The 25,000-nt window shown below is 40.8% G+C and overlaps 4 protein-coding genes across 13 annotated transcripts in view; all 4 read right to left on the bottom strand.

Annotated features, from left to right (window-relative positions):
* Window positions 1–1,681, bottom strand: part of ikbip (IKBKB interacting protein) — an 8,731-nt gene extending 7,050 nt beyond the window's left edge. The window contains exons 1-3 of one of the 3 annotated variants that reach the window (NM_001245036.2): window positions 1,393–1,647; window positions 686–803; window positions 1–278 (exon numbers count right to left, since the gene is read on the bottom strand). The exon at window positions 1–278 is cut by the window's left edge and continues 525 nt beyond it. In NM_001245036.2, the coding sequence (NP_001231965.2) occupies window positions 1–278; window positions 686–803; window positions 1,393–1,550 (554 nt within the window). In that variant the 5' untranslated portion in view covers window positions 1,551–1,647. Of the gene's footprint in view, window positions 279–685; window positions 853–1,392 lie in introns of all 3 variants that reach the window. The other 2 variants (XM_087247522.1, XM_087247523.1) reach the window with 2 other exon arrangements.
* Window positions 1–25,000, bottom strand: part of LOC148682569 (uncharacterized) — a 1,090,975-nt gene that overhangs the window by 634,796 nt on the left and 431,179 nt on the right. The window lies entirely within an intron of this gene.
* On the bottom strand, window positions 2,251–10,150 carry arfgap3 (ARF GTPase activating protein 3). Of its 3 annotated transcripts, none has more exons than NM_205597.2 (16): window positions 9,986–10,150; window positions 9,230–9,348; window positions 8,997–9,069; window positions 8,520–8,654; window positions 8,347–8,427; window positions 8,105–8,177; window positions 7,920–7,982; window positions 7,779–7,825; window positions 7,538–7,668; window positions 7,318–7,437; window positions 4,641–4,763; window positions 4,445–4,555; window positions 4,076–4,190; window positions 3,881–3,968; window positions 3,119–3,246; window positions 2,251–2,683 (listed from the first exon to the last, which is right to left on the bottom strand). In NM_205597.2, exons 1-16 carry the CDS (start codon window positions 10,052–10,054, stop codon window positions 2,666–2,668), a joined length of 1,494 nt encoding a protein of 497 aa, NP_991160.2. In that variant the 5' UTR covers window positions 10,055–10,150; the 3' UTR covers window positions 2,251–2,665. The 3 variants fall into 3 exon arrangements, with proteins under 3 accessions (NP_991160.2, XP_087102478.1, XP_087102477.1); XM_087246352.1 differs by having other exon boundaries at window positions 9,230–9,546; window positions 9,658–10,119; XM_087246351.1 differs by having other exon boundaries at window positions 9,230–9,423; window positions 9,580–10,119.
* pacsin2 (protein kinase C and casein kinase substrate in neurons 2) overlaps window positions 13,242–25,000 on the bottom strand; it is a 21,397-nt gene continuing 9,638 nt past the window's right edge. The window contains exons 2-11 of one of the 5 annotated variants that reach the window (XM_087246368.1): window positions 24,405–24,460; window positions 24,165–24,321; window positions 22,956–23,191; window positions 22,520–22,672; window positions 18,952–19,127; window positions 18,716–18,836; window positions 16,992–17,110; window positions 16,406–16,546; window positions 14,218–14,423; window positions 13,242–14,096 (exon numbers count right to left, since the gene is read on the bottom strand). In XM_087246368.1, coding sequence (XP_087102494.1) covers window positions 13,984–14,096; window positions 14,218–14,423; window positions 16,406–16,546; window positions 16,992–17,110; window positions 18,716–18,836; window positions 18,952–19,127; window positions 22,520–22,672; window positions 22,956–23,191; window positions 24,165–24,321; window positions 24,405–24,458 — 1,476 coding nt within the window. In that variant the 5' untranslated portion in view covers window positions 24,459–24,460 and the 3' untranslated portion in view covers window positions 13,242–13,983. Of the gene's footprint in view, window positions 14,097–14,217; window positions 14,424–15,069; window positions 15,452–15,615; window positions 16,547–16,991; window positions 17,111–18,715; window positions 18,837–18,951; window positions 19,128–22,519; window positions 22,673–22,955; window positions 23,192–24,164; window positions 24,322–24,404; window positions 24,461–25,000 lie in introns of those variants that run through there. The other 4 variants (NM_207069.2, XM_087246370.1, XM_087246369.1 and 1 more) reach the window with 4 other exon arrangements.

Raw genomic sequence — 25,000 nt, forward strand, 5'->3', positions numbered from 1 at the left:
GCGCCCGCCTCCGCCTGTCTGCTCCGCCAGAGCTCCGTCAGGGTGCGAAGCCGCTGCTGCAGGGTGTGTGCATGCTGCGCAGACGCTTCCTGCTCCATCTGTGTGCTCCGCCACTGCTCCGTCAGCTGCTGCAGAGTGTGTGTGTGCTGCGCAGAAGTGTGTGTGTGCTGCGCAGACGCCTCCCGCTCCACCCGCAGGTCTGCAGACGTGTTGACGATGGAGGAGACGGAGCGATGCAGCTCAGACAGATGGGACACAGCGTCTGCGGAGGCCTGCAGCTGCACACACACACACACACACACACACACACACACACACACAGGTTGGTTTTGGTGAATAGCGGGACACTCCACAGGTCTCCACTGTGTTTATGGAGTACACACTGTATATTCTCGCCCCCTCCACCCCTCAGAGGAGACTGCACTTTCTGAAAGCTCTTTTGGAGATCAGCATGTCCTCATAATACACCTTCGCCAGTAACATTTGTCACACACATCCTCTTTTTTACCATTTTTAAATTAAAGTCCTGCTTTATTCAGCATCTGACTGGTAAACTACATCATTTCTAGGCGACTGAAGCACGTGTGCTCCACATATTTCTACACCTGACCGTGTTGGTTCTTGCACTGCTGGAGGTGTGTGTGTGTGTGTGTGTGTGTGTGTGTGTGTGTGTGTGTTGACTGACCTGCGCAGAGATCTCCTCCATCTTCTCCTCCATCTGATCAGAGCTGCGGCTGCGCTCCAGCAGAGCCTCGTACTTCTGCTCCACCTCTGACAGCCTCCAGCCCTGCTGCACATAGAGCCTGTGGAGATGGAGGAGGGTGGAGGAGTGCAGTATTCAAACAGCAAGCTCTGCTGGTGAACATTAACATTAGCAAACACACCAAGCTAACAAGAACTAACAGTCACCGCCATTCATTCATTTTTTCGGCTTAGTTCCTTTATTAGTCTGGGGTCACCACTGAGGAATGACCCACCAACTATTGCAGCATAGTTTTTACACAGCGGATGCCCTTCCAGCTGCATCCTAGAAGTGGGAAACACCTATACACACTCATACACTACTGATAATTTAGCTTACCCAAACAATGGCCAGTATATGCCCGTTAACTTGTGTTAATAAGCTTAATAACACTGTAATCAATTATAGGTTCATTTTAGAAAATACATTACCTCACTGAATCTCATTTTTAAGTTTTATCGACTATTTTCAAGGTGATTTTCTTACTATTTACTTCATTATTGTAAACCCTCAGGCTAATATTCTCACAAGCCGACTGTAAAATTACTTTAAACTGCTTTCAGATGATCTATAAATCTCATGTTGAGTGCTTTTGAGTCTCTGAGAATAGCTGAGAACGACTTAAGTGAGTTTTAAGCGGCTGGACTCACCCTGAGAGGATCAGCGGCACGCAGAGGTAGAGCAGGCCGCCGCGGGAGAGCGAGAGTCCGGCTGCGCGCTCAGAGGGGGCCGCGGTGATGGAGCGCTCGCTCCGGGTCTCCTCCTCTGAGTCCCGCGAACGCTGTGAGCTCCTCTGCCGCTGCTTCATGACTGACTCCAAGTGACTCTGCCTTAGCGGTGAGAGCGGGGATCAGAGCGCTTCATCCTCCGTTAGACCGGGATCGTAATAGCTGCAGTTTAACTTTACCGGAAAACCGCCGCCGAACTCAAAAAAACGCCACGCAGAACATCCGGGGAACGGACACGCGCGTGGAGTGGGCGGGGCTTAGAGAAGGGTAAATAAAACCTCCTCAGCTATTACGAAGCGCGCCAGTGTCTCGATAACCGTCCGCGCTACAGTCTAAAAACACTCTGAAAGGCACTATAAAACACTCCAAACAACTGTACAATTACTATTTGTTTCATAGTGCAGGAAAAGGAAACTAAAGTATATAATTTATAGTAAAATAACGCGGTGGAAGAGTACCTAAAGAACCGGTTGTGGTGATCGTACAGTTGCTATGGTAACACAAATGACCCGATAACTATTTTCTACCAGTGTTACTAATTATAATGATTTTACGAGTAATTATAATGTTTAAAGTATCTTTTACTGTTAGTTAGTAGTTTAAATAGTCTTACTTTGTCCACTCTACTGTAGTATTGACTATAAATGACTGTAGTATTGTTCATGTTGGTTATGACAGACCAATGTGTGAAGTGAAGTGTAGTGGCCATGGCCGGTGAATGAACACTGATTTGACTGTGTTTACCAGATGTAGATGGTAAATGAGCACACTGGAGCGCTGTTATTGGGCAATATCTGCTCTTTATTGATTTACACCAGTTCACCACATTAATCTCCCACCAGTAAAGTGACCCTCATATACCATAAAGCAAATAAACACACACAGATAAGGCAACAGGGTGAATAAGACTGGATCATCTTCATTATTATTCTCTTCATTATTCCCACATGTGTGTGTGCGCTGTGCTCTATGCTAATTCTATCACCGTCTTCATTCCACACCTCTAATAAAGCTCTGATTATAGTCTCGCTGTAGTATGAACAGCAGGAGTAGTGCAATATAAAGCCTAGTAAACACTCCTCTTCATGTAGAAAGATGAGTTCGGTCCAGAACGGTTCAGTCAGCGCTCGACACACTACTGTAAACCCCCAACAACAGCGCTCGATAGAGGATATCTGCAGCACACAGCCACCCATCAGGTGCTGTAGCGGTCCTGCGGGAGAAACACACACACACACACTTATTGATCAGTTTATAAGTGGACTAAGAGACACTTCAGCGTTCATATCCATTATAGAAGCTGTGAATGAGTCTCTGCTGTGTGTAGAGTGTGTGTGTGTGTGTGTGTGTGTGTGTGAGTTTGAGGCTTTGATCCTAACTGCGGTGACTGTCGCTTTAAATGCAAATGAGATAGTGTAAAAGTAAATAAACGAGTGTAAAGCCAGCACAAAAGCTCTACTAATAATGTAACTGTGCTTAGAGGGCAGATCAATATTATTATGAATATTAATGAGCTGATGTCATCACTCTAGCCAATCACTGCACTGCTGATCAGGATATTCAGATGGAGAGATCTGTGCTTCACATTAAACTCCAGCTTACGCTCTGATTAAGCATCAGTGTGTGTGTGTGTGTGTGTGTGACCGACCTGTATGGTGGACACGACGCCGCTGGCCATCCCCGACAGCTTCCCGGCCACAGACCGCACTCCACTCCGCAGCTGGGTCATGTCCGGCACCGAGGACAGAACACTGCTCAGACGGTACGAGCTGGAGCCTGACACACACACACACACACACACGTTAATATAACCTTCACGCAATATCAGAGGAGTACACAGCTCACACTTGAAGCTTCAGTGAAGTGCTTTGTCAAGTATCCAATCAAAACGCAGATTTCAATCTCAACTGAAAGAGAGGGTGGGGCATATAGTAGCCCCTCCCCTTTAAAAAAAAATCAGCCAATAGTGTTGTTTTTGCTAGTGAGAGTGATTGAGCTCAAGCGTATCAAACAGCCAATGAGAAGAAGGGGGCGGGGCATGCCAGACACTAGAGAGCTTCTGATTGGTCAGCAGATTTGATGAGTAACTGAAGTATGTGGCCAATAGCACACTCTGGATGTTTCTCTCTGCTACAGGAGGATTCTGTCTCGGTTTGGGGGCTCAGGAGTGTCCAAACCGGGTCCTGGAGGCGGTGTCCTGCATATTTTAGTTCCAACCCCAGTGTGGACACCCCTTCTCTAATTACAGATATCCTGAAGACACACACTGTTCATTAATGAGCATCATGTCATGGAAACCATCGTGCTAGAGCGCTGCTGAATGCCTGATTCTGATTGGCTGATGATCAATATGAAGCCCCGTCACACTACACAGTGATGATTGTCAGATGTTGATGATGTAAACTCAAACCTGCAGCTTTCTTCTGCTCATCGAACAGATCAGCCGAGCTGATGGCAGAACTGCTGGAGAAGTTCTCCAGTCGAGCTCGAACCTCGTACTGAAAACACAACACAACACAACACGGTCAGCCACTCCGCTCAGGTGTGATCAACACAACACCGCTCCGCTCAGGTGCGTCTGCCAGGTGTGTGTGCTCTGCTTCACCTCTGAGCGGTCCTGCGTCCCGAAGAACATGTCTGAGGAAATGGCTTTAGCATCTCCAAACTTCCTCTGAGCGTCATCACACACCGACTGAGGCTCCTTCCTCCTCGCTGAGGCCCTGCACACACACACACACACACACACACACACACACACACACACACTTTATTAATGGTTTTGTTAATTTGTTTTCATTTTTTTAGTCCCTTTATTCATCAGGGGTCACCACAGCGGAATGAACCGCCAACTACTGTCAGAGTGAACTGAACATGTCCAGCAGTGTTGGGTCGGCTATATGTTTATTACATCATTATGAGTGATTATGTATTATATATGACATCAGAAATGTGTGTTGTGAGGTGTCCGTCTCACCTGTGCTCATCCTCCACACAGTAGTCAGACTCCGGCTTCATCCTGCTCTGCTTCTCTGAGCTCCACTGAGAGAAGAACAGATCTGAGGAGCCGCGGCCTTCATCTAGAGCTCTACGACACACACGCACATGAATGAACACACACACACACACACATACATATATATATATATATATAGACAGCAGTGAGGCGTCACCTGGAGCAGAAGTGTGTGTCCTCCTGCTGCTCGTCCTCCTCATACACTCTCCTGGAGCTCAGAGATGGACAGTCCTGCTGGATGATCGTCTGCATGTCCTCCGTCACCGAGTGGGACAGACCACTGCACAGCACAGGGGAACATTAGCCACGCCTACTCACTCACACACTTAAACACATTAGCCACGCCCACTCACACTCACTAGCCCCGCCCACTCTCAAAGATCATAATAATGCCTCATTATTATAAGCCTTACTATTAACATTAGACACGCCCACTCACAAAGATTAAAATACCTCATTATAAGCCTTACTTTTAACTCATTAGCCACGCCCACTCATTAACATTAACCACACCTACACACAAAGATTAAAATAATAATAAATCTTATTAACACATTAGCCACGCCCCTTATAAGCATTAGCCACGCCCACTCACAAAGATCAAAATAATACTTTATTATTATAATCAGTCTCATTATTAACACATTAGCCACGCCCACTCACAGAGATCAAAATGCCTCATTATTATAAGCCTTACTATTAATGCATTAGCCACGCCCACTCTTTTTACATTAACCCCACCCACACACAAAGATTAAAATAATAAGCCTCGTTAACACATCAGCCACGCCTCTCAATAGCATTAGTCACGCCCTCTCAAAGATCAAAATACTGCCTCATTATTATAATCAGTCTCAACATTAACACATTAGCCACTCCCACTCACTAGGATCAAAATAATGCCTCATTGACACATTAGCCACACCCACACATTTACAATAGCCCCGCCCACTAATAAAGATCAAAATACCGCCTCATTATAATCAGTCTCAATATTAACACATTAGCCACGCCCACTCACAAAGATCAAAATAATGCCTCATTGATACATAAGCCACGCCCACTTAAAGATAAAAATAATGCCTCTGATACATTAGCCACGCCCACTCATAAAGATTAAAATACCGCCTCATTATAATCAGTCTCAATACTAACACATTAGCCACGCCCACTCACAAAGATCAAAATAATGCCTCATTGATACATTAGCCACGCCCACTCAAAGATCAAAATAATGCCTCATTATTATAACAAGTCTTGTTATTAACACATTAGCCACGCCCACTTATTCACATTAGCCACGCCCACTTACAAAGATCAAAATAATGCCTCATTGACACATTAACCACGCCCACTCATTCATATTAACTGTGCCCACTCATAAAGATCAAAATACCGCCTCATAATTATAATCAGTCTCATTATTAACACATTAGCCCCGCCCACCCTCAAAGCTCACTCGTTAGCCCTTCACACTCATACACTCCAACACACTAGCCACACCCACTCACAGAGATCAAAATGCCTCATTATTATAAGCCTTACTATTAACTCATTAGCCACACCCACTCATTTACATTAACCACACCCACAAACAAAGATAAAAATAATAAGTCTCATTACCACATTAGCCACGTCCCTCATTTACATTAACCACACCCACACACAAAGATTAAAATAAGCCTCATTAACACATTAGCCACGCCCCTCAATAGCATTAGCCATGCCCTCTCAAAGATCAAAATACTGCCTCATTATTATAATCAGTCTCAACATTAACACATTAGCCACGCCCACTCACAAAGATCAAAATAATGCCTCATTGACACATTAGCCACACCCACACATTTACATTAGCCACGCCCACTCACAAAGATCAAAATAATGTCAAATTGACACATTAGCCACGCCCACACATTTACATTAGCCACGCCCACTCATAAAGATCAAAATACCGCCTCATTATAATCAGTCTCAATATTAACACATTAGCCACGCCCACTCACAAAGATCAAAATAATGCCTCATTGATACATTAGCCACACCCACTCATAAAGATTAAAATACCGCTTCATTATAATCAGTCTCAATATTAACACATTAGCCACGCCCACTCACAAAGATCAAAATAATGCCTCATTGATACGTTAGCCACGCCCACTCATTCATATTAACTACGCCCACTAATAAAGATCAAAATACCGCCTCATTATAATCAGTCTCAATATTAACACATTAGCCACGCCCACTCACAAAGATCAAAATAATGCCTCATTGATACATTAGCCACGCCCACTCATTCATATTAACTACGCCCACTAATAAAGATCAAAATACCGCCTCATTATAATCAGTCTCAATATTAACACATTAGCCACGCCCACTCATAGAGATCAAAAGTGCCTCATTATTATAACAAGTCTTGTTATTAACACATTAGCCACGCCCACTTATTCACACTATCCAAGCCTACTCACAAAGATTTAAATAATGCCTCTATTATAATAAGCCTCACTATTAACACATTAGCCACGCCCCCTCACATTAGCCAGGCCCACTCACAAAAATCCAAATAATGCCTGTGTGTGTGTGTGTGTGTGTGTGTCTCCTCCACCATCTCATCAGTCTTTTGCTCTATGACGTCATAGTGTGGGTAAGCCCCGCCTCCTCAGAGGAGCACTGCCCACTTCTACTGCACTGCCTGATTAGAGCTGCTCATATGAACAGCTGACAGCCAATCACATCAAAATCAGCTGATAGATCAGCAGTGTGTGTGTGTGTGTGTGTGTGTGTGTGTGTGTGTGTGTGTGTGTGTGTGTGTGTGCTGCTCTGACCTGCGTCCGCTGAGCCCCATGCCCAGCCGCTCCTCCTGCTGCTGCTTCATCCTGCTGCTGCTGTCCTGAGCACTGTGCTGAACATCCACAGCCTGCTGCACACGGCTCACTGACCACACACTGCACACACACACACACACATGAATACATGCGCACACACACTCACACACACATGAAAACACGCGCACACACTCACACACATGGACACACTCTCCGTCACCTGTGGTCAGGAGCGGTGCTGGTCCTCTGCTCCGTCAGTCTGTCCTCGGCCTGAGCTCTCCTCTGCTGCAGTGTGAAGCTCTGACTGCTGACCTTCTGTGCGCCCAGACCTGCCCTCCTGCCGCCGCCCGCCTCACACACACACACACACACACACACACACACACACACACACATGAACAGCAGCTCTGCAGGACACAGCTGATGATGAAGATGAAGATGAAGATGAAGAGGACACTCACTGACTTCCTCACTGCGGCCGGCTTCTTCTTCAACAGAGACAGCGGCTCTGTAGAGGACAAACACAACATTACTGCAGCTCTGTGTGTGTGTGTGTGTGTGTGTGTGTGTGTGTGTGTGTGTGTGTGTGTGTTGTTGTTCACCTGCAGCAGACTGGACTGGAGACACACTGAGCTGCTCCACACTGGGTCCCGCTTCACTCTTCGCTGTGCTCCACAACACAAACACACAGTTCAGAAACACACACACACACACACACACACACACACACACACACACACACACACACACACACACACACACACCCTCTCTGCCGCAGTTATCGTACCGTTATTGTTGTTATCCTGCACTCTCCTCTGTGATTGGCTGGTATTCAGCTGGACTGTGTCAGGCAGAGCGCTCTGGGAAACACACACACACACACACACACACACACACAAAAATCAGTCACTGCTAGGATAAACATCAACATTACACAATCTCTACAACCGTACTGTGTATACACACACACACACACACACACACACACACACACACACTATATGATGAGTGTTGCGGGCTGCTCTTCACCTGTGTGTGCTGAGTGAAGAAGTCCTCCTGTTTGTCCAGCGGAGAGGAGGGAGAGAGAGGAGCCTGAGCATCCAGCCACAACTGCACACACACATACACATCAGCATGAGCGCACACACACACTATCATCATCATCAGTGTGTTGTTATGGTCAGAGTGTGTGTGTGTGTGACCTCAGTGCCGTGCTGTCGGGTGGCCTGATTGGCCAGAGCCCTGATCTTGTCTCTGTAGAGCGCCGCCGCTCTGCTGCTGTACTTAGCGTTCGCTGCACTGCTGCTGCTGCAGCCATGCTGACTGAAGAAGGCATTCTGTGCACACACACACACACACACACACACATGGACATTTACTCATCATCACTCCCTCACAGCGTACACCCTGCTGAACACACACTGAGAAGATACTTTGTAGAATGTTAGGAGCCGGTCACCATCATCTTTCAGTCAATGGTAAGCGGTTTCCAGCATTCTTCTAAATATCTCCTCTAGTGTTCAGCAGAAGTGTGAGCCACACACGGCTGAAGAAGAGAAGAGAGCGCACACGAGGAGAGAGTGTTCAGAGTTAGGGTGGACTGTGCCTTTAAGAGCAGAGATACACACACAGCGACCAGAGCGCTCCAGCAGTGTGTGTGTGTGTGTGTGTGTACTCACCGCACTGGCGTTCCCTCCCACCTGCATACAGCGCAGCTGAAACCAGGACCAGTTAGAGTCCAGCTCTGTAGACCTGCGCACGCGCACACACACACACACACACACACACACACACACACACACACGCAGAGTAACACACAGAAACGAGTGACGTTTACCTGATGAAGGGCACAGTGCATGTGTGTGTGTGTGTGTAATGTTTACATGATGAAAGAGTGTGTGTGTGTGTGTACCTGATGAAGGACAGGTGTACCCCCAGAGAGCGGTGTGTGCCAGAGCAGTCGATACACAGAAACACACCATATGTGATGCTGGCCCAGCTGGGGTTCTTCGCTGAGCAGTCGAAACACACCTGAGAGACACACACACACACACACACACACACACACACACACACACACACACACACACACACTGAATAAACACACTGCCATCTTGATAAAACACACACAGCTCTATGCTGTACAGCTCATGTTAACAGTCTGAAGACTCGAACAGCAGGCGCACACACACACACACACACACACACACACACACACACACACACACACTGAATAAACACACTGCCATCTTGATAAAACACACACAGCTCTATGCTGTACAGCTCATGTTAACAGTCTGAAGACTCGAACAGCAGGCGCACACACACACACACACACACACACACACACACACACACACACACACACACACACACATCTCCAGCATGTGCTGCTGTTTCCAGCTGTTCTTCAGCACTGTAGTAATTACTCTCCTCAAACAGGTGTGTGTGTGTGTGTGTGTGTGTGACTGTTCACAGGTGTGTGTGTGAATGACCGGATAGAGTGTGTATTTCTGACTAAAGCTGTTTTTCTGAACACACACACTCCAGCATCTGCCATATGTGAGTCCTGCTGAAGCTGTGACGTGTCCTCCGTCTTCCTGCTTCCTGAAGTGTGTGTGCCTCTTCACCTCCTCAGAGTGTGTGCGTGTGTGTGTGTCGCACTCACCTTGTTGGCAGCAGCGGCTCGCAGTCGCTTGAGCACCGCGCTGATCTCGTGTTTACCGGGCTCCGACATCTTCAGCCTCACCGCCGCGGGACACCGGACAGACAGACAAACGCTCCACAAACACACTCCGCATCTGCGCCGCACTTCCTCCTGCGGTGACGTCCGGAGCACGCCGCGCGCTGATTGGCGGAGCGCGTCTTCATCAATAACATCATGCAAATGAGCAGCGCAGGTAAACAGCCTCACCCGACTGGCAGTCTTCTGGATAAACATGACTATACACACACAGTTTAACAGCTTCACTGTCATTCAGCGGCTGCAGATTATGTGGATATTGATCATCTGAGGATGCAAAAAGTCTAAATATTGAGGGAAAATCGCCTTTAAAGTCGAACAAATGAAGCTCTCTGTGATTCACATGCCCTAAAAACAGGGTTTGATGAGGTTTAGGCTGTAAATCTAGAAAATGCCTAAATAAAACACGATCTTTGAGGATTTTGGGCATAAAATATGCATAATATTAATGTGTTTTAGCTAATTTTACTGATACCTGTGTTTCTTCCAAACGATCTAGTGCTCCAGGGTTGTTTGCTAATATAATATAATAAATATAATATAATACATATAATATAATGTAATATAATATAATAAAAATAATATAATAAATATAATATAAGGTAATATAATATAATAAAAATTATATAATATATTTTATATAATGTAATATAATAAAATAATATAGTATAATGTAATATAATAAATAGAATGTAATATAATAAAAATAATATAATAAATATAATGTAATATAATAAAAATTATATAATAAATATAATATAATACATATAATATAATAAAAATAATATCATATAATATAATGTAATAAAAATAATATAACATTATAAATATAATGTAATGTAATATACTAAAAATAATATAATATAATAAATATAATGTAATGTAATATAATAAAAAATAATATAATAATTATAATATAATACAAATAATATAATGTAATATAATATAATAAAAATAATATAATATAATAAATATAATATAATAAATATAATGTAATGTAATATAATAAAAAATAATATAATAATTATAATATAATACAATTAATATAATGTAATATAATATAATAAAAATAATATAATATAATAAATATAATATAATAAATATAATGTAATGTAATATAATAAAAAATAATATAATAATTATAATATAATACAAATAATATAATGTAATATAATATAATAAAAATAATATAATATAATAAATATAATAAAATGTAATGTAATATAATAAATATAATATAATGAAGATAATATAATAGAATGTAATATAATAAAAATAATACAATAAATATAATATAATGTAATGTAATATAAAAAATAATCTAGTATAATGTAATATAATAAATACAATGTAATATAATAAAAATAATATAATAAATATAATATAATGTAATATAATAAAAATAATATCATATAATAAAAATAATATCATATAATATAATGTAATAAAAATAATATAACATTATAAATAATATAATGTAATGTAATATACTAAAAATAATATAATATAATAAATATAATATAATAAATATAATGTAATATAATAAAAATAATATAATATAATAATTATAATATAATAAAAATAATATAATGTAATATAATACAATATAATAAAAATAATATAATATAATGTAATATAATATAATAAAAATAATATAATAAATATAATATAATGTAATATAATAAATATAATATAATAAATATAATATAATGTAATATAATAAATATAATATAATAAATATAATATAATGTAATGCAATTTAATAAAAATAGTATAATATAATAAATCTAATATGATGTAATGTAATAAATATAATATAATAAATCTAATATAATGTAATGTAATAAATATAATGTAATATACTAAAAAATAATATAATATAATAATTATAATATAATAAAATAATATAATGTAATATAATATAATATAATAAAAATAATATAATATAATAAATATAATATAATGTAATATAATAAAAATAATATAATGTAATATAATATAATAAAAATAATATAATATAATAAATATAATATAATGTAATATAATATAATAAATATAATATAATGTAATGTAATATAATAAAAATAGTATAATATAATAAATATAATATAATGTAACATAATATAATAAAATAATATAATATAATAAATATAATATAATGTAATATAACATAATATAATAAAAATAATATAATGTAATGTAATAAATATAATATAATGTAATATAACATAATATAATAAATATAATATAATGTAATGTAATAAATATAATATAATGTAATATTGGTGAGTTGGCTCATTTTTAACATTAGTTGGGTCATTTATTAGTAACTCGGCCAGTTGAGTTCAACATATTTGGTGTTATAATGGGGCATTTTTCAACAAATGAACATGGGGGACTGTACAACACCACAACTGCTGAATAACTGTGACGTACGAGTTTATTATGATCGCACTACAGCAGATGACATGAGGAGAAACGGACACACGTGTGAATAAATGATGTGTGCAGGGTCAGATCTGCAGTCCTGCACTACTCTTGCTGACACTGACATCACAGTTGATCATATTCCCTCTTACATGTCATGATCAGCTCCTGACTCAGTGACTGCAGCTTCATGATGAGCTGGAGGATGTGTGAGGAGTTATCCAGATACACACACACACACACACACACACACACACACACACACACACACACACACACACACACACACACACACACACACACACACACACACTGCTGATGCTGTTTGTCTCCATCTATTGGTGTAATCATGTAATGGCTACACGCTTCATCAGGTGCCTCTGCTGGATCATCTGCTGATCTGCATCAATCATCACCAATACTGCAGAAGACCTCCTGGAACCAAGATTCTGACAGAAATCAGTCAAGTTTGGTGAAGGAGACATCATGGTTTGGGGTCTGCATTCAGTATGGGGGTGTGTGAGAGATCTGCAACATCAACAGTCTGAGGTATCAAGACATCTGTGCTGCCCATTACATTACAAACCACAGGAGAGGGACAATTCTCCAGCAGGATAGCGCTCCTGCTCATACTTCAGCCTCCACATCAAAGCTCCTGAAGCTCAAGCTGCTCCAGGATTGGCCAGCCCAGTCACCAGACATCAACATTATTGAGCATGTGTGTGGTGAAGATTAATGATGAAGACTCGTCAGATGAGCTGATGCTGGTTTATTGTCAGAGTGACGACAGACAGAAGAAAATACAGCTGTAACTACAACTCATCATGTGGACATTCAGCTGACGATGTGTGTGTGTGTGAGACAGAAGAGGAGGAAGATCAGCGTCTGCACACACACACACACACACACACCTGAGAGAAAGAGAGAAAGGAGCTGAGCGAACACATTATGTACAGCCAACTCTCTCTCTCACACACACACATTCATCTGCAGCAGTGTACATTCTCAAGCTGATTACACACACACACACACACACACACACACACACACACACCTGCAGCAGGCTCAATTTTACATTCTTAAGCTGATTACAGCATTTACACATGCACACACACACTCATTTGCTCACTCTCACGCATACACACACACACACACACTCATGTGCACACTTTCAATCACACTTGCTCACACTTACATACACACGCAAACACATACTCTCATACACACACACAGGTGACACAGCTCTCTACATCAGTGGACAGTGTGTGTGAGTCCAGCAGTGCAGAGGTGAAGTAAAGCTACAGAACACACACACACACACACGCCCACACACACACGCGCACACACAGGAGTGTAGTAGAGCTCCAGCAGTGTCAGAGCTGTGGTAAAATCATGGCATCTTGATAAAATCATCTGTAAAATCTGCGGTGAGCATCAGACCAGCGCGGGGGACAGCGAGCGCGCCGGAGTGTGTGTGTGTGTGTGTGTGTGGTCGCTCACTGCAGATCCTCCACATAGTTGGCAGGATACAGACCAACAGTGCCGTTGCTCAGACGCCCCTTACACCAGCCCTGCTCGTCCTCCTCACTCAGCTTCACCAGCTCATCTCCTGACACACACACACACACACACACACACACACACACACACACACACACACACAGTTAATATATTTAAACTGACAGAGATAGATGATATGTGTGTGTGTGTGTGTGTGTGTGTGTGTATACCTGCTTTGAAGCTGAGCTCGTCCTGCTCCTGTCCCTCATAGTCATAGACAGCGCGCACCGGCACACACATCTCCGTGGACGGCTCCTCCTCAAACGGATTCCCATTGGCTGACGAGGAGGAGAAGGGGTTTCCTGACTCTTCATCATCATCATCATCAGCAGCAGTGATGGCAGCTGGAGCAGGAGCCTTCTCTACTGCGGCACTACTGAGGACAAACACACACAGTCACTAGACACACACACACACACACCACTGACTGACACACTGCTGACAGACTACTGACAGATTACAGACAGACTACTGACAGATTACAGACAGATTACAGACAGATTACTGACAGATTACAGACAGACTACTGAAAGATTACAGACAGACTACTGACAGATTACAGACTACTGACAGATTACAGACTGACAGATTACAGACAAACTACTGACAGATTACAGACAAACTACTGACAGATTACAGACAAACTACTGAAAGACTACAGACAGACTACTGACAGATTACAGAAAGACTACTGACAGATTACAGACTGACACACTACAGACAGACTACTGAAAGATTACTGACAGACTACAGACTACTGACAGATTACAGACAGACTACTGACAGATTACAGACAGACTACTGACAGACTACAGACTACTGACAGATTACAGACTGCTGACAGATTACAGACTGACAGATTACAGACAGACTACTGAAAGATTACAGACAGACTACCGACAGACTACAGACTACTGACAGATTACAGACTGCTGACAGATTACAGATTGACAGATTACAGACAGACTACTGAAAGATTACAGACAGACTACCGACAGACTACAGACTACCGACAGATTACAGACAGACTACTGACAGATTACAGACTACTGACAGATTACAGACTGCTGATTACAGACAGACTACTGACAGATTACAAACAGACTACTGACAGATTACAGACAGACTACTGACAGACTACAGACTACTGACAGATTACAGACTGCTGACAGATTACAGACTGCTGACAGATTACAGACTGACAGATTACAGACAGACTACTGACAGATTACAGACAGACTACTGACAGGCTACTGATAGACTACAGACAGACTACTGACAGATTACAGAAAGACTACTGACAGATTACAGACTTACACACTACAGACAGACTACTGAAAGATTACTGACAGACTACTGACAGATTACAGACAGACTACTGACAGATTACAGACAGACTACAGACTACTGACAGATTACAGACTGCTGACAGATTACAGACTGACAGATTACAGACAGACTACTGAAAGATTACAGACAGACTACAGACTACCGACAGATTACAGACAGACTACTGACAGATTACAGACTACTGACAGATTACAGACTGCTGATTACAGACAGACTACTGACAGATTACAAACAGACTACTGACAGATTACAGACAGACTACTGACAGACTACAGACTACTGACAGATTACAGACTGCTGACAGATTACAGACTGCTGACAGATTACAGACTGACAGATTACAGACAGACTACTGACAGATTACAGACAGACTACTGACAGGCTACTGATAGACTACAGACAGACTACAGACAGACTACAGACAGACTACTGACAGATTACAGACAGACTACAGACAGATTACAGACAGACTACTGACAGACTACAGACAGATTACAGACAGATTTTTAACAGACTACAGACAGACTACAGACAGACTACAGACAGACTACTGACAGATTACAGACAGACTACAGACAGATTACAGACAGACTACTGACAGATTACAGACAGACTGCTGACAGATTACAGACAGACTACTGACAGATTACAGACAGACTACTGACAGACTACAGACAGACTACTGACAGATTACAGACAGACTACTGACAGACTACTGACAGACTACAGACAGACACACTAATGACAGACCAACATACTACTGAAAGACACACTACTCACAGACCACAGACAGACGACCACAGTCCTAGTGGTGCAGCATTATAAAAGAGCAGCAGCAGAGCCATTTCAGCATGCACAGCCCCCCCCCCCCCACACACACACACACACACAAGCAAGCAGGTAGGCAGACCACACACACATGCACATATCAGAAACACAGGCAGTCCCCTGAGAGAGAGAGAGAGAGAGAGAGAGAGAGAGAGACAGTGGAGTCTGGAGGTCACCAACGTTTGTGCTACAGCCTCCTCATGTTTGACCGGGCTGCTGTGGGTGTGTGTGACCACCGGCTCTTCATCCTCATCTTCATCATCATCATCATCATCAAACGGGTTTAAGCATGCCGCTTCTGAACTACTGACCGCAGGCACACTGACAGCACAGAGACAGGGTTACACACACACACACACACACACCTAAACATCTGACTAAAACACACACACCTAAACATCTAACTAGAACACACACACCTAAACATCTGACTATAACACACACACCTAAACATCTGACTAGAACACACACACACACACACACACACACTCCTGAATATAACCTCTCACTCATACACACATATCTGCAGTGGGCGCAGGCTGTTCAGGAGCAGATGCAGCAGTTTATATCAAACAACACACTCCACATCATCATCATTATAGAAAACACACACACACACACACAAACACACACACACACACACACACACACACACACACAAACAGAACTACCACATGACTGATGACTTCTCCAATTATGACAGAACTTCAGCCTGACAGTGATGCTCAGCGTACGTGTGTGTGTGTGTGTGTGTGTGTGTGTGTACCTGCTGACTCTGGAGCTCTGCTCAGGATTGTGACTGATCGCTGTCAGGGTCACTCCCTCAGCAGGTCTGCGCTTCGTTTCCCGGCGGCTGAGGGTCCGGTTCAGGTCCATGGACCATTCCTGCAGCACACACACACACACACACACACACACACACACACACTGAATGATCTTACTCCGTTACACTCTGAGCTTGTCTACATCATGATCAAGTGTGTGCTCAGTGTTGGTCACTCAGTAACGGTGATTAACCCCTCTCACTGATCAAGTCTTGAGGAACCCGTGTTACTCTGAGCTCTTAATGCTGGGGGCGTGTCCACGGGTGATGCAGAAACCACGCCCACTTGTGTGGAAGTCACCGCCTCACTTAAATATAAAAAAAAAAAACTACAAACTGATTGGATCTTCCCTCCAGCCAATGAGCTTGACTGGGGGAGGGGCCACACTCTGATCCTTGATTACATCATCGAGCCATGAGTTAGCCCCGTCCACAAATCCTGACCACAAGTTTCACCTCAACTTCAGCAACGCACTTCTATCAATAGCAGAGTGTTCAGAGACGCTTCCCAGAATTACACACACACACACACACACACACACACACACACACTGAATGCAGTGGTGTTAACATATTGTTCATTGCTGTGCTCACTGAAGCACGTGTGCCAAAGAAACCTGAAATACAGCTCCTCATCTGTAGACACTGTGTGTGTGTGTGTGTGTGTGTGTGTGTGTGTGTGAGCTGACTGATCTGCATGTAAACCTGTTTAACAGCTCACTTCAACACACTGACCTCTGATATTATCTGAGTATTAGTGTGTGTGTGAATACACACTCAATGACAACATCCCAATAAATGAATGAGTCATTTACTGACTGAACAACTGAATGCATTAATGAATGAATGAATAATCTACTGAATGACTGAATGAATGAATCAATCGTTTAAGGACTGACTGAATGAATCATTGACTGAATTACCAAATGACTGATTGACATTATCGTTGTCTGAATGACTCAACGACTCTACCACATGACTCAATGAGTGAATGAATCATTTAATGAACTGACTTACCAAATAAATGAATCACTGACTGACTGAATGATTGAATAGTTATATAGTAATTAATTATTAAATATTAGCTAAATTAATAAAAGAAGCAAAGAATGAATCACTCAATGAAAGAATCAATCAATGACTTATTAAATAACTGACTGAATGATTGAATGAATGAATCATTAATAGACTGACTGAACCACTGAATACCTGAGTCACTAAAATTGAATGAATGGTTCAATGAATGAATGAATCAATCATTGAATGACTGAATGACTAAGAGAATCATTGACTAAACGACTCAATGAATGAACAAATGAATCAATCACTGACACAGAATAATTAAATAAGCATTGAATGACTGACTGAGTAACTGAATGAATGAATCATTAAATGAGTTGCTGAATCACTAAAAGAATCATTAAATGAATGATTCAAATGAATCAATGACCAAATAAACAATCATTAAATGACTCACTGACTCACTGAATGAGGAAATGAATGATTCCTCCATTGAGTGTGCTCTTCAATGTTCCTCCAGCAGATGAGTCTCCACATGAAGAGCTGACCTGACACGGTTATCATGTGTCTGCTGTTTGTGTTCTGCTGCCCTCCACTGTCTCCAATGCTCTGTAAATGTGTGTGTGTGTGTGTGTGTGTGTGTGTACCTCAAACTGGGGCCAGTTCATGGTCATGCCGGGTCCGTGGTTTGAGCGGAACCACTTGAGGTCCTCTTGTGGATCTGCTCCCTGGATAGTGTCCTGTAGCGTGTGGTAGACGGTGGTGTACCTGAGAGAATACAGACAGAGCCGTTCATCACTGAGTGTGTGTGTGTGTGTGTGTGTGTGTGTGTGTGTGTGTGTGTGTGTGTGAGAATGAGACTTCTCCAATCAGTCGCCCTCACTTGTGATTGGAGGAGAGGTCGAGGTGCTGCTTGACCTCCAGCAGGACCTCCTTGAAGAAGCTCAATCTCTTTCCCTCGAACTGCTGCCACTGCTCGAACACCTGCTCCATGTTCTCCATGTACTGCGGCGTCACCTTGTCCAGATCCTCCAGAGACTTCTCGTAGCGCTCCTTTGTCTGTAACACACGCGCACACACACACGCACGCACGCACGCGCGCACACACACACGCACGCACGCACGCACACACACACACACACACACACACACACACACACACACACACACACACACACACACACACACACACACACACCTCTGAATACAGGAGCCAATCATGCTGAAGTAGTCATGGCAACAATGCAAATGCCTTTGGAAGCTCCAGTTCTCCTGGCTGCTGTATCAGGCTTTATTCTGTGATATAAACCGCCTAGACGTACTTTATTCCGCTTATTACACGGCTACAGGCCACAAAACATAAACATGAGACACAAAACACTGCTCTGACATTTCATTAATGAGTTTATTAATACTTTAACTGAAGGCAAAGCTGACAGAAACATCTGATGGAGTATACACTAACCTGACCATTATTGCTACCCTAAATGTGTAATAAAGTAATCTAAATGTAATCCAGAAGTAGTCAGATTACACTACCATAAATGTGTAATAAAGTAATCTGAATGTAATCCAGTAGTTAGAATACTCCATTATAATTGTGTAATAAAGTAATCTAAATGTAATCCAGAAGTAATCAGATTACACGACCATAAATGGGTAATAAAGTAATCTGAATGTAATCCAAAAGTAGTCAGATTACACTACCATATATGTGTTATAAAAGTAATCTAAATGCAATGCAGTAGTCAGATTTCTCTAAATGTGTAATAAAGTAATCTAATTGTAATCCAGAAGTAGTTAGATTACCATAAATGTTAAATTGAGTAATCTAAATGTAATTCAGTAGTTAGAATACGATACAAGAAATGTGTATTAAAGTAATCTAAATGTAATCCAAAAGTAGTCCGATTACACTACCATATATGTGTTATAAAAGTAATCTAAATGCAATGACGAAGTAGTCAGATTACTATAAGTGTGTAATAAAGTAATCTAAATGTAATCCAGAAGTAGTTAGATTACCATAAATGTGTAATAAAGTAATCTAAATGTAATCCAGAAGAAGTTAGATTACCATAAATGTTAAATAAAGTAATCTAAATGTAATCCAGATGTAGTTAGATTACCATAAATGTGTAATAAAGTAATCTAAATGCAATGACGAAGTAGTCAGATTACTATAAATGTGTAATAAAGTAATCTAAATGTAATCCAGAAGTAGTTAGATTACCATAAATGTGTAATAAAGTAATCTAAATGTAATCCAGAAGAAGTTAGATTACCATAAATGTTAAATAAAGTAATCTAAATGTAATCCAGATGTAGTTAGATTACCATAAATGTGTAATAAAGTAATCTAAATGTAATCCAGATGAAGTAAGATTATCATAAATGTTAAATAAAGTAATCTAAATGTAATCCAGATGTAGTTAGATTACCATAAATGTTAAATAAAGTAATCTAAATGTAATCCAGATGTAGTTAGATTATCATAAATGTAAAATAAAGTAATCTAAATGTAATCCAGAAGTAATTAGATTACCATAAATGTTTAATAAAGTAATCTAAATGTAATCCAGAATTAATTAGATTACCATAAATGTTTAATAAAATAATCTAAATGTAATCCAGATGTAGTTAGATTACCATAAATGTGTAATAAAGTAATCTAAATGTAATCCAGAAGTAGTTAGATTACCATAAATGTGTAATAAAGTAATCTAAATGTAATCCAGAAGTAGTTAGATTACCATAAATGTGTAATAAAGTAATCTAAATGTAATCCAGATGTAGTTAGATTACCATAAATGTGTAATAAAGTAATCTAAATGTAATCCAGAAGTAGTTAGATTACCATAAATGTGTAATAAAGTAATCTAAATGTAATCCAGATGTAGTAAGATTATCATAAATGTTAAATAAAGTAATCTAAATGTAATCCAGATGTAGTTAGATTACCATAAATGTTAAATAAAGTAATCTAAATGTAATTCAGTAGTTAAAATACGATACAAGAAATGTGTAATAAAGCAATCTGAATGTAATCCAAAAGTAGTCCGATTACACTACCATATATGTGTTATAAAAGTAATCTAAATGCAATGACGAAGAAGTCAGATTACTATAAATGTGTAATAAAGTAATCTAAATGTAATCCAGATGTAGTTAGATTACCATAAATGTTTAATAAAGTAATCTAAATGTAATCCAGATGTAGTTAGATTACCATAAATGTAAAATAAAGTAATCTAAATGTAATCCAGATGTAGTTAGATTACCATAAATGTAAAATAAAGTAATCTAAATGTAATCCAGAAGTAGTTAGATTACCATAAATGTTAAATAAAGTAATCTAAATGTAATTCAGATGTAGTTAGATTACCATAAATGTTAAATAAAGTAATCTAAATGTAATCCAGATGTAGTTAGATTACCATAAATGTTAAATAAAGTAATCTAAATGTAATCCAGATGTAGTTAGATTACCATAAATGTTAAATAAAGTAATTTAAATGTAATCCAGTAGTTAGAATACGATACAAGAAATGTGTAATAAAGTAATCTGAATGTAATCCAAAAGTAGTCCGATTACACTACCATATATGTGTTATAAAAGTAATCTAAATGCAATGACGAAGTAGTCAGATTACTATAAATGTGTAATAAAGTAATCTAAATGTAATCCAGAAGTAGTTAGATTACCATAAATGTTAAATTAAGTAATCTAAATGTAATCCAGAAGTAGTTAGATTACCATAAATGTTAAATAAAGTAATCTAAATGTAATCCAGAAGTAATTAGATTACCATAAATGTTTAATAAAGTAATCTAAATGTAATCCAGAAGTAGTTAGATTACCATAAATGTTAAATAAAGTAATCTAAATGTAATCCAGAAGTAATTAGATTACCATAAATGTGTAATAAAGTAATCTAAATGTAATCCACAAGTAATTAGATTACCATAAATGTTTAATAAAGTAATCTAAATGTAATCCAGTAGTTAGAATACGATACAAGAAATGTGTAATAAAGTAATCTGAATGTAATCCAAAAGTAGTCTGATTACACTACCATATATGTGTTATAAAAGTAATCTAAATGCAATGACGAAGTAGTCAGATTACTATAAATGTGTAATAAAGTAATCTAAATGTAATCCAGATGTAGTTAGTTTACCATAAATGTTAAAAAAAGTAATCTAAATGTAATCCAGATGTAGTTAGATTACCATAAATGTATAATAAAGTAATCTAAATGTAATCCAGATGTAGTTAGATTACCATAAATGTGTAATAAAGTAATCTAAATGTAATCCAGATGTAGTTAGATTACTATAAATGTGTAATAAAGTAATCTAAATGTAATCCAGATGTAGTTAGATTACTATAAATGTGTAATAAAGTAATCTAAATGTAATTCAGTAGTCAGATTGTTAGTCAGACTGACCTTCTGCACCTCCTGCTGGCACTTCTCCACCTTCTCTTGCAGCTTCTTCTGGGCTTCGGGGTTGCTGTTGTCCAGTTTGCTGGAGTTCTCTCTGCTGGTGGCTGTTTTCTCCTCTTTGCAGGCCGTGTGGTACGCCTTCTTCATGGTCTCCATCTGTGGACATCAGCACAACACATGCTCTTCATCTTCCTTTGTGTTCAGCAGAAGACAGAAGCTCAGACACAGTGGAGCGCGAGTTATTGACGACAGATCTTTCAGTGTAGGCTGAACTGTCTCTTTAAGATAGTTTTAAAGGAATAATGACCTGAGGCAGTCTGAATGTGATTGTGCAGGTGATTTACAGCGCAGGCTCTTGTGTAAACAGTCTGGCCAAACTATTATTTACCAAAGCCTTCAGCAAACAGAGCGTCAGAGGACTCGCGCTGCCTGTGTTTACCTCCTTCAGCTTCTTGGCCCAGGGTTTCTGAGCCTTGCGAAAGCCGTCCTCCGCCTCTTTGGTCTCCTTGAAGCCCCCGATCATCTGCTTGTGGTAGGCGTCCTTCTGCCAGTTCTTGATCTTCTCAAAGTCCTCCGCCATCAGAGCGGCCTTCACCTCCATGTGCAGATCGCTCACCTTCTCGGCCTCGGTCATCAGAGCGCACCACGCCCGCTCCACCGTCCCGTACTGAGGGCCTGCAGGAGATCCACAGCGCAGGGGTTAGCAAACGAGAACACTCATTCAGCCCTGTGTGAGCTCCTGATGAACCAACAGGAGGCCGGAGGACAACCACAGATCACAAACACCACCAATAAACCCAGGGTGTACCCCAGGGTGCAGTTCTGGGCCCTCTTGTGTTCTCATTATCCCTAGTTCTGCAGTTACAGCATACTCGCCAACATTGGGAATATGTGTGTGTGTGTGTGTGTGTGTGTGTTGATGAGAACAGCGGTCAGACATGAGCAGCAGAGCCTGTGGTGAGAAACACAGCTGTGTGAAGAGCAGAGCCCTGAGACCGAATTCAGCCTGTTGTGTTTTCATTTCCCAGAATGCAGCTGTCACGTCAACAAACAGGAAACGCAGATGAGCAGCTTCCTGTTTACAGCTGGGAGTGTTCAGTGAGTGAGGGATTCTCCAGTGATGCAGCGCTTCAGTGCGGTCAGCTGTGTCATGAGCACACGGTGTGCTGGAGACACACACACACACACACACACACACACACACACACACACACACACACACACACACACACACACACACACACACACAGTCATTTCTTTCAGCTTAGTCTCTTATTCATCAGGGGTCGCCACAGTGGAAGGAACCGCCAATTATTCCAGCATATGTTTTACAAAGCGGATGCCTGTCCAGCTGCAACCCAGTACTGGAAAACACCCATACATACACACACATACAATATGGCCAGTGTAGTTGATCAGTTCTCCTATAGCGCATGTGTTTGGACTGTGCCGGAGCACCCGGAGGAAACCCACACCAACACAGGGAGAACATGCAAACTCCACACAGAAACACCAACTGACCCAGCCGAGACTCAAACCAGAGACCTTCTTTTTACAGTAATGCGCTGCTTCACTCGTTACTTATAAAAGTCAGTGTGTGTGTGTGTGTGTGTGTGTGTGTGTGTGTGTGTGTGTGTGCGCGCTCCACCTTTCTCGATGGTCTGTCTCCAGCGCTTGGCCCAGTCGGTGAGCTGTGTGCTGTAGCTCTTCTCGATGCGTGCGCGCTCGTGCAGGCAGCTCATCAGGTCGTTACACAGACGGTTCCCATCGTCCACTCGCTTCACTGAACGCTTGTAGTTTCCCACCTGCACACACACACACACTGGTTACACACACAATTTATACACACACACATTATTTACAAAAACACACACACACATGTGTGTACCTCCCAGAAGCTGTCGCTGGACACGTCAATCAGAGAGTCGTTGAAATCCGACATGTCTGAAAGAACAACAGCACAGAGTTAATTAGTCTATTTTGTTACATGATTTAATTGGATTATTAAACATGATGGACTATGCTATATTGGGGGTGTCTCTTTCATCAGACGATTCAGATCCAGCTGTGCATCTTCCTCACATGGAGCCGCTGTTTTACACAAATAAGCGGACGTCTCCACTCTCACAGTGAGTTTCTGAGTTCTCTCACATCTCCAGCAGAGTTTGATCTTCTGAGGTGATCTGGAAACACTTCAGCGCTGCTGTCAGTACTCTGTAAACGCCTGTCCTGCTAACTCAGACTACCTGCTTGCTTGATTTAACTAATTAAATTGTATTAATTAGTTATTAATATTTAATTAATTTGCAACGGATGATTTTGTAAATATTGGCGTCTCTGAAACTCTGAATATTTCACTGTCATTGTCTTCAGGCTAGATTACTCTTCTATTTAACAGCCTAGTCTGTGTTTTGGAGCTGCAGCATATAGCGGAGTGGTTTTGAAGCACTTCACCTCAGATAATGTTCATTAATCTTGTTTATC

Source organism: Danio rerio, chromosome 4 (genome assembly GCF_052040795.2).
Source record: "Danio rerio strain M-AB ecotype USA chromosome 4, GRCz13ab, whole genome shotgun sequence".
Classification (NCBI taxonomy): domain Eukaryota; kingdom Metazoa; phylum Chordata; class Actinopteri; order Cypriniformes; family Danionidae; genus Danio; species Danio rerio.